The sequence below is a fragment of the Pristis pectinata genome, chromosome 3 (assembly GCF_009764475.1).
Source record: "Pristis pectinata isolate sPriPec2 chromosome 3, sPriPec2.1.pri, whole genome shotgun sequence".
Lineage (NCBI taxonomy): Eukaryota > Metazoa > Chordata > Chondrichthyes > Rhinopristiformes > Pristidae > Pristis > Pristis pectinata.
In genome coordinates, this window is record NC_067407.1 from 72,512,915 (window position 1) to 72,528,609 (window position 15,695).

Genomic DNA, 15,695 nt, shown 5'->3' on the forward strand with positions numbered 1-15,695 from the left:
TAAAAGCAAGATACCTAGGAATTCAATGTAAGATTTAAGAATAAACAAAGTGCTGATCTTGCTATTATAATTTGTTGACCCTTTGATAATTTGAAACAGTACTAAATTACCCTTCAGCAAATCACTTAATAAAAACAAATATATTTTGTTTATTCAGGTATAGCTTTAATGTAACTGTTCTTTGTCTTCCTTGTTTAATTAGCAATTGATTATGATGAATTTCTGGGAATGTATAAAAGGCTATTCATCCAGTGCAGAAGTGTGGTAAGTAGATTTTTGTTTCCAAAAATAATAGTTATTCATTTCTAAAATGATTTCACTCCACTTTCCTCTTTAACATACCCTGACTGAGGAAAACAGCCAGCCTCCTTCCTTTTAATGATCTAGCTCTGCAGTTTTGTCATTGGCTACTATATAATTTCTCATAGCATTTCTGCTTGAACACTTGGGCTCATCCAAGTTATTTTGATGTTATTATATCAGGGGATTCTGTACAAGATAGATAATTTACCATGTGATATTTCAATATGTCTCTTTAATACCATTTACTGTTATAATATTAACCTCTGGAGTCCTGATATGCCTCCAATATCCAGAAATTTATTATTCATTCACTTACATTTTCCATTAATCCTACATTAAACCCAAAAGTTCTTTGTGCTCTTTTCTGGATATTGGAGGCACATCAGGACTCCCCAGGTTAATAGTATAACATGAGTAATGGCTTTCAGCACTGATCAAATGTTCCTGGAGTACTGTGTACAGGTGTGGTCTCCTTATCCAAGCATAGCTGTGTTTGCCTAGGGAGAGTGCAATGAAGATTGATAAGACTGGTTCTAGGAATGGTATATTTGCCACAAGATCAAGAAGGATGGGACAGTATTTTCTAGATTTTAGATGAGAGGAGAACAGTAACGAGTTCGAACACCTGATCGTCAAACTCTTTAAAAAAAAAACCCAGTAATGTGTTCAACCACATTTTTTCATTGTGTCATATAACTATTTAACTCACTGTAGGAGGTCATTATGTTCGTGCTGGCTGTTTGTGAAACAGGCACTCTATTTGGGCTCTGTCATAAGAGGTTATATAGTGGACAGAGAAAAAGCTTCAAGTATGTGTTTAAAGCTTTCTTGAAGAAGTGCAACAAGCCCACTAACTCCTGGGAATCTCTGGCCCATGACTGCTGAAAGTGGAGGAGGAGGAATAGGGATGGTATTGAGCCACGCATCAGGATCACCCATTAGCCCTGCATAAGTGGTGGCAGGAGACGCCATTGCGGGCCTCATCAGCCATACCTTTGGAAGAGTATACATTTCCCACATTGGCCTCATCAACCACTTCAGAACATACAGAAATGGAGTGGAAGCAAGTCGATCCCAAGGGATTGCCCAAGAAGAAGCCATAACAATCTCTGTTGCCCTGTGTCGTCTTTTGTGATACTTGTAGTGTGTTAGAAAATTTTTCCAAGATTCTGATGAAAGCAAAAAGTGAAGATGATGTGCAATTGAGTAAGAGGACATTATACTTGTGACATAATTTTATGATGGTGCATAGTTTATAAAAATAACTTGCAACTAGTGTTGTCTATTTTTATGACAGGTAGCTCAAGATATTTCTGGTATGGTGCAGTCTCCACGTAAGACTCCAGAAGGGAGGCAAAGTTCTTTAAATATAGGCAGCAAGGTAAGAAGGTGGGGCTTTCTGTGTCTGTTTCCATGCAGTGGAAGTTCATTAAATTCATTATTGCTGTTAGCAACCATTATCGTGTGTAAAAGATTTTAAGGTACTTAGTTGCAATGGTTCTATACCAGCACTATTGTATTTCTTTTGTTTGAATAGAATATTGATGGCGTAAATTACAAGTTGAAACTTTGTGGTCTGGCAATTCCCATGGTCCAACATGTTTTGAATCAGTAGTTCAGATCTGTACTGGTTAACTAATTCTGACTAAGATCCAAAATTAACTATGATCTGTACTAATCTATAGCTAATTAATCTACCAGTGCAACTTTTGTGAACTTGGCCAACAGCGTTTCTGACTGATGGAAACTTTGGGTTCTCAGATCCCTTGTGTAACCAGGGGACTGTCTGAAAGGACAGTTCTCTTGCTCAGAGGGAGATGATCAAGGGGCATTTTCTGTGGTCCAGCAGCCGGTCGGGTCCTAAGGGAGGTAGACTTGAGAGTTTTAACCTGTATTATGTTAGTGACAATTAAGTGCCATTTGTGCGCATTAAAAATTCAATTTTCCAGTAATTTTAATGAAGCTGTTTGCATCGTTATGTTAATTGGGGTTTTAAAAATATGAATTATATGAATTGTATGTTTTGGCTTATGAGGAAACTCCAGTGTGCAACTGACCCTTTGGTATAGAGTCAATTGCTTTTAATTCAGAATTCCTGGATTAAATCTATCAGAATTCAATTTTTAATCAGTAATTCTTATTTGCTGTATAATTTATATTGCTTCCTTCAGATTATTGGGATTGTTCACTTCAACATCTCAACAAAATGACTGAATTATCGAGAAGACTGCAGATTTGTTATTAGGAAGCACTAAAGGGTTTCACATTTGAATTATTCAATAATTAAATATAAGCACCTGCAATAATATGTCAGAATTTACAGATCTGAAAACTGAATTATCAAATGTTTTTATGCAGTTTTGAATTGAGGATGTAACTGGATAAATGAATCCACAGCACAGTCCATTCAGAATTCAGAGTTGGTCAACTTAAGCTCATTAATATTTTAAAACAGCTGCTGTAACAAGATAACAAGACTTGCTGGATCTTGCATGGCACTTGCTCAGTTTACAACCTTGCTGTTTGTTTCAGTGATCTAATGTTTGCTTTGCAAAACCTTCAAGCTGGCTTTCTCACTAACGTGCATATGACTGAAACACTTTTCCCAAATCTGTAGCATTCCAGGTCATATAAAACTCATCACCAGGCAACAACCCTAAACAGATCCCTTCACTCTCTTTCTTCCTTGCTTTCTCACTGCCTTCCACTGGGTGGTGGTACAGTTTCTTCTGTGAATCATCTGTGCCCAGCTGCATCACTAGGCACAATAAACATTTTATGACCCTGAGGTCACCTATCCTGCTGGCTGATCTGAAAAGGAGTGTCATCTGGTTACCGATGTTGTAACTCTGTTATTCTCTATATTTAACTCAACATTCAAAATCAGTTCACCAGCATTCTAGCTAGGGTTAAACCTTTATAAGGAAGACTCCTCAGTATTTTTCCCTTCCATGTTGGTTAGCACTTCTCTCTTCCACCCAGAACTATATCATCAGTCTTGATGTTGTTATGCCTCGGAATTAGAAATCCACATCCTCAAGAGTCTTCCTGTATTGCTGTTTATATGTAAAGAGAATTCAAACGCACTTTAAAATGTGGTGTACCTTGTGGCTTTGGTAAAGACATCACTTGATTATTGCTCAACCAGATTTGATTGTTTTTTTTTGATGCATTATCTAGCAGAAGCTAGATGATTGAATATTCCAATTGGCCTTGGAGAAATGCATAGCCTCCTGTCAATGCTTGTGTCTTCAGTCAGGCATGAAGATTCTCTAAGGTTGATGGGTTACTAGTGTGTGTCAAATTTTGTTGGCAGGATTAAACTTCAAGAAGGGAGAAGTAATTGTATAATTAAAAGTTACAGTTGTATTTTTTTTGTGCTTTCATTTAATGTTGGAAATTTTGAGTTTACAATGATGAAGGAGATTTCAAGATTTATTTTCTTTGGTGTAATCACAGAAAGGGGATGGTAAAGGAGTCTTAAGCATGCAATAAGATGATTTGATAGGAAAACATAAACAGGCACAAAGAATGAACACTTGGTTAAAAAAAAAGTTCAAGTTTACATTAAGAATGTTCTCATCAAGTATGATCTAGTCTCCAATTAGTCTCCATCAATGTCCTGGAGGTCACTGTTGACCATAAACTCAATTAGACTAGCCAAAATACAGTAGCTTCAAGAGCAACTACGTGACTGGATTTCCTGAAACGAGTGACTCACTCCTGACACACCAAACCTTTCCCATCATGTACAAGACACAAATCAGGAATGTGATGGAATACTATCCAACTACCTGGTGTGCAACTCCTACAGCTCTCTGGAAGCTCAACACTATGTAGGATAAAGCAACCACTTGATTAGCATCCCATTCACCGCCCTAAACATTAATTTCCTTCTTCATCAGAGCACTGAGGCTGCAGTGTGTATCTACAAAATACACTAGTTACTCACCTTGGTTACTCAGACAGCACCTCTGAAACCTGGGACTTCTATCACTAAGAAGGAACAAAGCAACAGACACATGGATGCATCCACCATCTACAGGTTTCTCTCCAAGTTGGACACCAAATATCCATGGCTTTGACTCTTCCCGTCTATATAACCTCCAGCTCCAGAATCCCCTGAGCCTCTGCACATCCATAATTTTAATCATACTAGCATTGGTGCTCATGTTTTCAGTTGTCTGAACTGTAGGCATTGGCATTCCTTCCCTCCTCTTTGTGTACCTCCTCTTTGGATAATGCAACAGTTTTTTTTAAATTATGTTTTCACTGCCTGTCAAATTATTTTTGACAGTGCCCATGTGAAGTGCCTTGGAATGTTTATGGCATTTAAAGGATTTCTGTATCTGAGTTGGCAGGAGATTGGAAGGAATTGTAGGTCAATGAGGACAAAGTGATAAGCTTGTTTCAAATACTGAAACTTGTAGTTTCAAAACCAGCCTACTTGTGGCTGGAAAGCTGAAAACTGAATAATTACTGACATAAAGTCAGACTAGGTATATGATTCAATGGCTTTTGTAAATATATGGCTGAGTTTACTTTATCCATATTGTGTTTCTAATCTGTAACTATGGTATATGTTTTTTGCAAAGAGAATTCGATATCTTCTTTGTCTCTTTGAGATTGAGGAGGATTTGTTTCCACTCCAGTTCTGAGGTGTCCAAGGCCAATGTGGGGCCCACAGACTGTGCCACAGGTGGGGCTAGAGGTGTTCGACAGGTTGTGTGGTTGGTTGGTGTTGTGGTGTGTTCCTTCCTCTTTTTGGGGCTTCTACTCCTGATTCAAAGCTGTCCCAATTTCTGCTGCTCTATTTTGAGACTTCATAGGCCAGATATTTCCTCCAGTTGTTTAAGATGTTACACTTTGTCAAGGAGGCTTTAGAGCATCCTTCAATCTTTTCCCCTGTCCACTTGGTAATTTCTGGTCATGGCAGGACTCGGCATCTATTTCAGGTATCTGATGACAGGCCTGTGAGTGATGTGACCTGCCTATCAAAGCCAACTGTGTACTTGAGGGCCTCAAAGAGGGTTTTGATGTTGGTTCATTTATCCTGCCGATACTCAAGGCAGTGGTCAATTTCATCATTGATATGAGCCTTCATTTGGAGATGGCTCCCAAGATATGGAAAGCAATCCCCATTTTATAGGATCTCATTGTGGGCCATTATTGTTGGAAGGGGTGTTGTACAGTGGGGACTGTTTGGGAGAGGATCTGTGTTTGGCAGATGTGAAGTGTAAGGTCCTTTCTCTCGTATGCTTCAATGAATTGTGTGTACAGTAAAACTTCATTAATTCAGCACACTCGGGACTTTGGTGTTGTTGAACTAGCAGATTTTCCACACTATTGGATGTTATTATATTAATGCCCCATTACATATTTAATTCACATTTTCTTTAAATGTTACATGGTGTTGACTGTAAAATTTAAAAGTTTAAAGGGAGCATTGAAACCAGGTAAGTTTCAGGGGAACTCAGGTACTGGGGTCCTGATGAGTATGAAGGGAACTTGAGATTCAAGGCTCCAGCAAGTGGACAGGTTGTGTGGGAGATGGGGCCTGGTGAGTAGGAAGGGAGTGCAGGATCTAGGGTTCTGGCAAGTGGACGGAGCGAGTGATCCAGGGCCCTGGTGAGCGGACAGGGAGCATAGCAAACATCACCTTGGTAATCAAAAGTCTTTAATAGTGTCCTTTTTTTTAAAAGGTATCAATTTGGGTAGCTGCAGTTGTCCATTTGCCTCCTTCCTTTCTTTCACCAGAGCCAAATGGTGACTCATCGGGATTTCAGATGCTGGCCAGATGCTAAACCATCAGGATTTCTGAATAGTCAGATAGCAGATTATTGGAGTGTTACATATATCAGTTGGCACCTTAGTCATTTTACAATGTTTGAAGTAACAGCACTCTTTGTAAAGCCTAGACTCTAAAGATTATGGTTTGTATCCTTATACATCACTCTCCTCCTTCCCATTTCCAGAACTATTTTACATTTGAAAACTTGAGCAAAATGCATGTTTTAAGCTATTGAGCCTAACTGAACTGTCGTCTTCTGGAGTCTCAAACTTTGGTTTCTTTCCAGACAAAGGGGAAAGGATAATAGAACACAGTCTAAGAAGTATAGATGGTGAAAGACTGAATAGGGAAAAAAAGTGTGGCAGGAACATGTGTAACCTGATGTATTTTTTCTTATAAAAGCACATTGTGGTTTTAGTGTAGACACAAAAACTTGCTTTGCCGCATTTATGTTCAGAGCTCATTCAGAAGCAGCTCTTCCTTTTGGGGAAAAATCTGCTTTGTTCCAGAATGAAAGTGGGTGAAAAAAGTGATTACTGAAGGAGAAAATGAGGCCACCAGCAGCCCATCTGCCTCTTTTCCTCTTAGCAATTCTCGATTATGATGTTTCTTTAAAAGTTGGAAAAGGTGACAGAGCTAGCAGAGATGCTGCTTTGAAACTCCAGGGACCCAGGTTCAATCCTGACCTCGGGTGCTGTCTGTGTGGAGTTTGCACATTCTCCTTGTGACCACACAAGTTTCAACTGGTACTTAAGTTTCCTCCCACATTTTAAAAGTATGTGCCAGTTGATAGATTAATGCACCACTGTAAATTGCCTCTCGTGTGTATGTGAGTGGTAGAATCTGGGGGAGGGGGGTGTGAGAATTGATCGGAATGTGGGGAGAATAAAATGGGATTTGTGTAAATAGGTGCTTGATGGTCAGTGCATTTGGTATAATGTATGACTTCATGCCTTTATGAAAAATGCGTGGATGCTCAAGATGTTTTCATCTTTATTTAACTATAGCCACAAGCCATGCCACACATTATGCATTAGACTGATGGATAGCATGTAACTTGGAAGGTGTATTCATAGCAGCCATATTAATTTGTAAAATCAAGGGTGGAATTTGCTAACTGGAGTTTTTTGTTTGAGAGGTTTGTTTGTTTTTCCTACCCTTCCCTCATTCTCTCCCTTCTTCCCAAACCTCCCTTCCAGTGATTCAGCTCAGTTTTCAATTTTAGAACCAAATTTTTCAGCAGCTTCTTAACACTGATCTTAGATGTTTCAGCAAGGAATAGTTAAATGCTCTTTTGCGACTGAGGTTTTGCGTTAATAGCAGATTGATATCGGGAAGGAAGATGTTGCAAGAATAAGCTATTGTGATTATGTAAGGGGGAAGCACATGTCATGATAAACTTGTGTAAACTGGGAAGATTTCATTTCAGTCCCACGCTGAGTTAAGTAAGCTTGGGTTGTATATTAGCATTGATAGAGGAAAGGAAAAAAGACATTCCTACATGTGATTGCTTTCAGTTGAATGAGTGCATGTGGTAATCCAGTGAGATCAGGATTGAACAGTGCCCAGTCACTCATGATTCAGTATACAAATGTATGCTATCCAGACTTGCTGAAGAAGGACTGTTTCTGCCACTTTTGGAAGTGTTTGGTATTAATCATCATTTTCAGGAAGGGAGAGAATTATTAGAAGGGAAATGCAGCAAATGAGAAAAATAAGCCAATTCAGCCATTAGAAAATTCAAAACATAAGACTAGTCGAGTACAGGTATTTGGTCTGTACTTCATCTTGGGGTCAAATATTTGGTCAGGATCAGGAGGTACTTGGTGTGAAGTTTATCCCAGGATCCAATATGGCACCAAGGTTGTAAGCATTTTGGTTCAGGATGATTTGTTTGCCACAGTAAAGAATGGAGTCAATGGCTAGGGATCAGAGGTTGGGTTGAAAATCAAAGATGGTGGTTACAGTGCTCCCAATATTTAGTTGGAGGAAACTTCTGTTCATCCAGAATTGGAGTCACCTCTATTTGACTTAAGTGCCCCTCCATTGACCCCACTAGAAGGATATGTAAGTCAGGTGGAGGCAGATGTTGTCATTTTACATGTAAGAAATAATGCTCTATTTTCAGTTGATACTGCCAAGGGGTAGCATGTTGTGGAATACTAGGTGGGCAAGAATAGAAGAAAACATCATTCTGGTTCATCATTTTTCTCAAGAATGTTATCCATTGACTCTGCTTGTTTGAAACTGAAGGAAGAGAGATCTGGAAATTGTAGTACACCCCAGTAGGTGCATCATATGGTCACTACACGGTGTGCCAAAGGCTAACCTTTGTCACCCTGCTTCCGTAAGTGTCTAGCCAAGTAACAATGAGCTCAGGCCCTATGAACAGTGTGAAAGGAAAACATGGCCTCTGAGACCAAACCAGATTTGAGAATTGGATTGGTGGTAGTGGAGAGGAAACTGACAAATTGCAAGAGGCAGAGGAATGTATTTTTTAAAATTCTGAAAGTTTATATTTTTGTAAGCATTGATCAGGTATAGTTCTGAATCTTTTCTCTTTTTATGGAGTCTTCATTGCTGTTGGGTTATTAGTGTCTATAGACATCTTTATCTACATTTAGACACTCTTCACTGACTGTCCACATTTATTTTCTTGCATTCCTGTGGAGGATGAGGAGGTCAGTGTTACATTTTATTTTGCTTTATTTCTTTTGCTGTACGACAGCTTTAAAAACAGAATTTGTCCACCCACGTCTGTCTTATTTTTAAATTGAAAATGCTCTTAGCATGTCAGTTAGTGTTCTTACTAACCAACCCACTGAGCATGTGATGCTGTTTTATTTTGTACCTTAATACCTATTGATTGCTGTTTAAGCTCAGATCTGGTGCAATAATTCAGCTAAATATATGTCCCAAGAATCAAAAAAAACCACTGCAGATGCTGGGAATCTGAAATGAAAACTGAAAATGCTGGAAACACTTTGCAGGCCAGGCAGCATCTATGGAAAGATGAATCCTAATTTTATGGTGTTTGTCACTTTACAGTGGATTCTATATAACATTTAGTGAATAAATATTAGATTCACAATGTATAATTCATATAATTTCATTTAAATGCTTTCTTGCCTGGTGGTATTAACTCAAGTGACTTTCTTTCCTGTGAACACACTCCTTAGAAGGAAATTTCAATGAGGTTAGAATGTATTGCCAAAGACTTCACCTATCTACTGACTACTTGAAGTCAGTGGTTCCATGGTAGATGTAGCACCAGTTAAATGATTGTTTTTATGTTCATGTTCAGATACCTAGATACAAAGGAACTGGTAAAGTTAAAGAGAGCGGAGAGAAAGCTGGTGAGAAGGTAACTGCATGATGGCACAAGCCGGTGATGTTGCAAGCATTGCCCTTAGCACAGACACAGCACATAGATTCCCAAAAGACATTGGAAATGCCAATTAATATTGCAGGAAATCTTAAACATTACACAGCTATCTCTACAGGTTTTATTGGGTTGCTATGGTTTTGGGAATCCCACTAATGTGGTCATGATGGGTAATTTTCAGAAATGAAGAGTTTTAATGTCTTTTATTTATTTGATGCAATAAGTTAGTTTAATTAGTCTGTTGCGGTATCATATATTTGTGGGAATATTATTCTGCTAAATCTATAATATCACTTTATAGTCCCTTTAAAAAATTACACTGTCTTTTAAATTCCTCAAGTCCAAGCACTTTACAAGTGAGATATTGTTATGTGGTGAGGTTACTGAGTTACTTTCATCTGTTATGCTTAGTTTCCATGCCAGTTTGATATTGTGTGCTAATCTGTGCTAATGGTTAATGCACAACTGAAAACAAATAGCCAGCTATTAATGATTATATATAGCTTAACATCCCACTGCCTCTTCCTCTCTAATTTTATAGATATTATTTACCTTGCCTTTTTTAATATTTAATCATTTGCAGAAAGTTATAAATTTAATGGTGCTGCTTGACTCTGACAAGGACATTTATAAGCTTAACAATGGTATAAGTATGTGTGACATATGCTATTGTACATTATGTTGAAGGAACTGGAAGTGATGCTTTAGTTATGTAGGTTAACAATAGTCAGATGATTAAAGTAAAATGCCTAATGTACTATTGTATTCCTTCCTCACTTGGATAGATTTTTATATTGAGATAATGCAGCAATGTACTGATTTAAACCATAACAATGCTGGAATAAGTCAGAGTTGATCTTTATTTTTGAACTGAGAAGTGCTCTAAAATTTGTAATGGGTGATCTGAAGGTTAAGGAAAAGCTACCATTCATGCAGTTATAATTATATTGATTTGTGGATCTTATTCGATATTGTTCTTTGTCCCATCCCTCAGTCCACAAAGGCTTAAGATCAGTAGGTTGTGTGAAAATTTATTCATGCATTCGCTATCATTCCTTCTGTACTTGAGTATACTTATTAAATTATTTCTGTAACAAGGTTAAAATCTGTAGGGCTATAGTATTTTCTTACTGGATATATGTAGCAATCATTTAACATTTGGAATATTTGCACCACTCGATCGATCATAGGATATTTGATATCTGAATGTCATTTGCTGAATCAGATTAATTCCATCTGTTTAATGATTCACTACAATTACTTTTTGATAACACAATACATTTGATCTAACTTATTCAATACTTAGTCTGTTTTTAAAATTGTAACACTTGTGTTTGCATTTCCAAAGGTCATTGACACCAATCTTGGAGATACCAGTATAGCTTCAGGTGACATAAAAACTATAGCTAATCAGTCTTCTGGTGAGCCAAAGCAAGATTTGTTGTCTAACACACCCACCAACCTCCCAGAGAAAGATGAAAAAATATATTTCGGTGAAGATGAAGATTCATTCTTTGATGACCCGTTGCCTGAACAAATGAAAACCTATGGTTGGTAAGGCAAGAGATTTGTATTTTAAATATGACAACAATTTAAATAGTATCATATAATGTACTCAATGTCACAAGACACCTTGTAGAACATTGAGACTAAATCTATCAGTAACCCATATAAAGAGCTTTTAGGATTGGTAACCAAAACAGCTTGGTCAAAAAAATGATTTTGAGGAGCACATTAAAGGAGGGGAGAGTAAAGGAAAGAATTCTGAAACTTGGGACTTGGGCAACTGAAGACATGCCACCAAAAGATGTGAGAGATGGTGTAAGTGATGTATAAGCCAGAACCAGAGATGTGCATATGTACGAGATAGGGCAGAATGGTGGGTATGGCTGAAGGAAAATGTAGAGAGGAGAGATGGTGGAAAGCTTGGCCACCAGAGTTAGAATTTTGAAACTGAATCATTGCCAGATCAAGAGACAGTATAAATCTGTGAGCATCTGGGTGATGGCTCAATGGAACTAGGTGTGAGTTAAGATGTGAGTGGCAGAGGTTTAGATGAGCTCAAGTATACAAAGTGTGAAAGATAGGGATTGTATTTAAATCTGTGAGGAAATTGTGAAAGGGTTGTTTGCAGGCATGGCGTGCTTATATTGCATTATGCTCTTTTCATTATCTTATGAAACGTTTTGGGCATTTAATTCTGAATATGTAGTTTTATATATTGTGGAGAACTGTATTTATTGACCTTCATTGAAATTCCTGCTGTAAAAAAATACGTTTGTCCATCAATGTAGTTTGTCAACAATCTGAGGAATGTGTCGTGACAACTGTGTGATGTGATGATATTTCTCTGTATTACTAATTTAGTAAGAGAAGAACCCAAAATCTTTGGTTACACTGCACAGTTTTGTTGTGACAGCCAACAGAATTTGGAAAGGTTTTCAGCATGAAATGTCTTCATTTTCCTGCTCTCGGGATATATTTAATACAACATATCAATTTCCCTATCACTATGCAGCTTGTTTAAAGGATATGGAAAAGAAAAGAAGATATAAGGAAATACTGTTGTATTTGCAATATTCACCATGTGGCAGGGTTACAAGGAGATTTTTGATTAATTCATTTGAGAACTGGGGTGATCCACAGAAAGGCTGAGTAACACTTGAAGCAATCAGAAGGGTAGACAGCATTTGTGAAGGAAGTAAGGTGAAGTTAGTATTTCAGGGCAATAACCTGTTGAAACTAGAAAATATTATAGGTAAGCAGTTTTTGAGGACAGACAGAAGTAAGGAAGCTGAAGCTGGAAGAAGAAGGATGTTTATGTGATGTTAGAAAATTAGCAATGATTAAACGATGGTAGTGGTGATGGTGCTAGACAAATGAACGAATAATGAGGAGCATTAGACTTTAAGGGGCACATGAAGACCCAGAGGATGTGTGAATTGTTACAGCAGAAAAAGTATTTGGAGAGGAAGTGAATTTTCACAAATTAGCATTTTTATAGATGTTGTGCCTTTCCATTTTTACTTTTTATCATATTGTCTTAGTTTCCTACATCTCAAGGAACTAAGAGGTAAAAGGAGATGAGAATGGCAGGACAGGTTGTGGGCCATAAGGAGCAAGAATTTTTTGCTTCAGCCTTAATAGTTAACCCCAGAAGTTTTCTCTCCTCACCTGTAATTGACCCTTTCCCTCTGTCTCTGCTGTACCTAACTCCATAATGGTACCTATCTCCACAATGTTACCTATATTGCTGCAACGCACTCACCAACAGTTACCTCTAAATGTTCATGTAACATGTCAGTGAATTTGACTGCTAGAAATGTGGGGGAGGAAATCACTCTGGAACAGAAATTCCAAAATGTTTGGGGAGATGCATTACCATTGACTTAGCTTTACCTTACCACCTATAACTCATGTTGTGCTCTGAGACTGCACCTTGGTAAATGTTATGAACTCCTGTGAAAAGATGAATTTTCTTTTGGTAATTCTTCAGAATTATGCTTGTTCGATTGAATATATTAAAATCCTTCATAAGCCCTTAAATTTGATAATATTAGCCTATTTTCTTACTGCAAATCTTCAAGCCTTAGTAAGAAAAGGGAGGGGAAAGACTATTTCAACAACTTAGCAGTTAATAAGCTATGTAAACTACAAAAAAACTCTGCTAATCATGGCTATTTTAGATACCTTGTAGTAATTGACCTCATTACCAATGTTTTCTGTTTCACTGCCATTTATTCTAATAATTATCTACTATGGTATCAATCCTTCCCAGAGAGACAAGTGTTTCAGGGTTGCATTCTTTAGGTAGCACAAAGCATAGCAGTCAGAAAGCGTAAGTACCACCTGATTCATATTTGTACAATAATTCACAAAGTGGTGATGGTAAAGAATTGAGTAATCTGAAAGTGGAAGGGAATGGCAAAAGGAGTAAGATATCTTTCCACTAACTATTGATAATGGTAGAATGAGGGACAAGCAGAGGCATGGGTTTGTATATTGTGCTGGAATATAGTTTTGTTGTTGATGGTCCATGACTCCTTATAGTTTTAAGTCAGTTTTGAATCTACAATTTGGAAGCCACATGACACAATAGAGGGTTTCCTTGGTAGAGTGGTAAGGCTGTCTCCACATGGGCAATGCTGTAGTCAGTTCCAGCAGTAGCATCAGTTGCATCTGTAACAGGTCTTGGTGAGAATGAGTTCAAGTAGGTTTAGCTCTTGTGTTGTGTTTCTCACAACCTGCTGCAGACACAGTTCTCGGAGCTCTGTCCATCTGGTTCAGTGGTGGTGCCAGGCGGCCTTTCCAGGATTTGTGGTGGAGGAATCTGAAATGATGGCTGAAAAGTATGATTCTGTGAGTAAGACTTTGTGTAGTTTGATTAATCTGGTGGAGAATCTCCCACTTTCAGAACCAGATGTTCAGAATGTGAACTATGCATGGTTGTCTGGCTGGAACTGCCCCTGCTCTGTCCTAGGCTAGTGCCTAGGGCCATATAGGGATGGAACACCTAGTGTCATTCTTAATGTGTTTTAACAGAAGTTTGATTAAAATGAATAGCTTCCTTGTCTTTTTCAGAGACTGGTCAACTATAATGACGTCACACAAAGATTGCAGCAGAATGAAGAATGTTAGGGAGCAAATTGTGCTTTTACAACAATCTATTAGTTTAATGGTCACTGTTACAGTTAGTAGCTTTGCTTTCCAGATCATTCAATTAGCTGCATTTAAATTTGCCATCTACTTTAATGAGCTTTGAACTTGTCTCTTAATCATTTGTCCAGGCCTCAGATTTACTGGTCTAGTGGATTAGCCATCGTGCCACCATTCCCTTCAAAATACTGACTTTCTTTCAAAACATAAACCTTGAGATTAACCAACTATTCATTTAGAACATTAATGAGTTCTAAGTGGATTATGCAGTTGCTTCAGATTTCATTTTGATTTAACTGCTCTCTGCTTTGGATAGCTAGTTTGGGCCATTTACAGATTCATTTTGTTGGTTTTGTATGGAACTTTTTAAAATTCTGCATTTCTCATACTGCATCTCAGGCTCAAGGTTCTCCACAGCCAGGTTTGTAAAGATTTTTTTTTTAACCTGTATAGGCAGACTGATTTGAAAAGTAAACCAGTGGGCAGTCTGACGTCCCTTTCAGATGCTCCTCCCCTGACAGCAAGCCTGGGGAATCTGGCAGGAGACCCTGCATTAAAAGAAACTGATTTAAAAGGTAAGTTAAAAAGCTCTTACTGTCCCATTTTAAATATTTAAGTTTGCTATCTTGTGAAAGGTGATCATTTTATGTTATTTTACATAACATCCTTTATGATTCCTTTTATTTATCCCATCAGTCCGGGCTGTATTTAGACCAAGTTTTCTTCCTCTACTATTCTGTGTATATCCCAACTCTTCAAAATCTCTTCATTAGCTAACTAACAGGAATGTGAATAACACATCAATATCATCCAATGTGAAGAGAAACAATATTTAAAGTGACTTCTAACACACATTCTCATTTCTGATCTCTTTGGAATAGGTGATGAAGAAGAGTATTACGATGATGATTTCATTAGGTAAAGGAACCTTGATCATTGAAATGTAATTAAAACGCATATTAATGTCTTTCAGATGATGAGTAAATAATTTCGTCAGTAGTAAAAGCTTATTTTTTCTGAGGACGCAGCTGCTGGGATGCTTCAGATTGTGATTTAATTACTTTCTTAGTGCTGTGAAGTTTCTATATTAGGTTTAAGATATAAGATTTCCCTAGTGATCCCATGTGCAGAGAAAGTAAAATAATTCAGAGACCCAGTATGATTTAGAACTCAGTTTTAATAATGAGATGAGTATGGTAACAAACTTGCATTAAAAGTAAGGAATCAATGGGGGGGAAAAAATGATTTCTATTCATTTTGTTTTATTTAGGTGTCATTGGCAAGGCCAGCATTTATTGTCCATCCCTAATTATCTCAAAGGTAGTGGTGAGTTCCTGCCTTGAACCTCTGCTGTCCTTCTGGTGCAGGTCCTCCCACATTTGGGGTGCTAATTCCAGGTTAAGACCCAGCGATGATGAAGGACTGCTGATGTATTTCTAGGTCAGGATGGTGTGTGGCTTGGAGGGGAACCTACAGGTGGTGGTATTATGTGCCTGCTACCCTCATCATTCTTAGTAGCAGAGGTTTGGGAGGTGCTGTCAGAATTGCTCAGGCAACTAA

At 37.9% G+C, this 15,695-nt stretch overlaps 1 protein-coding gene across 3 annotated transcripts in view; it reads left to right on the plus strand.

The window, feature by feature from the left end:
* cep43 (centrosomal protein 43) overlaps positions 1 to 15,695 on the plus strand; it is a 40,003-nt gene that overhangs the window by 18,982 nt on the left and 5,326 nt on the right. For 2 of the 3 annotated variants that reach the window (XM_052011761.1, XM_052011760.1), the window contains 6 exons: positions 203 to 264; positions 1,601 to 1,684; positions 9,399 to 9,458; positions 10,828 to 11,033; positions 14,589 to 14,710; positions 15,017 to 15,053. In XM_052011761.1, the coding sequence (XP_051867721.1) occupies positions 203 to 264; positions 1,601 to 1,684; positions 9,399 to 9,458; positions 10,828 to 11,033; positions 14,589 to 14,710; positions 15,017 to 15,053 (571 nt within the window). The remainder of the gene's footprint in view (positions 1 to 202; positions 265 to 1,600; positions 1,685 to 9,398; positions 9,459 to 10,827; positions 11,034 to 14,588; positions 14,711 to 15,016; positions 15,054 to 15,695) is intronic. The other variant, XM_052011762.1, reaches the window with a different exon arrangement.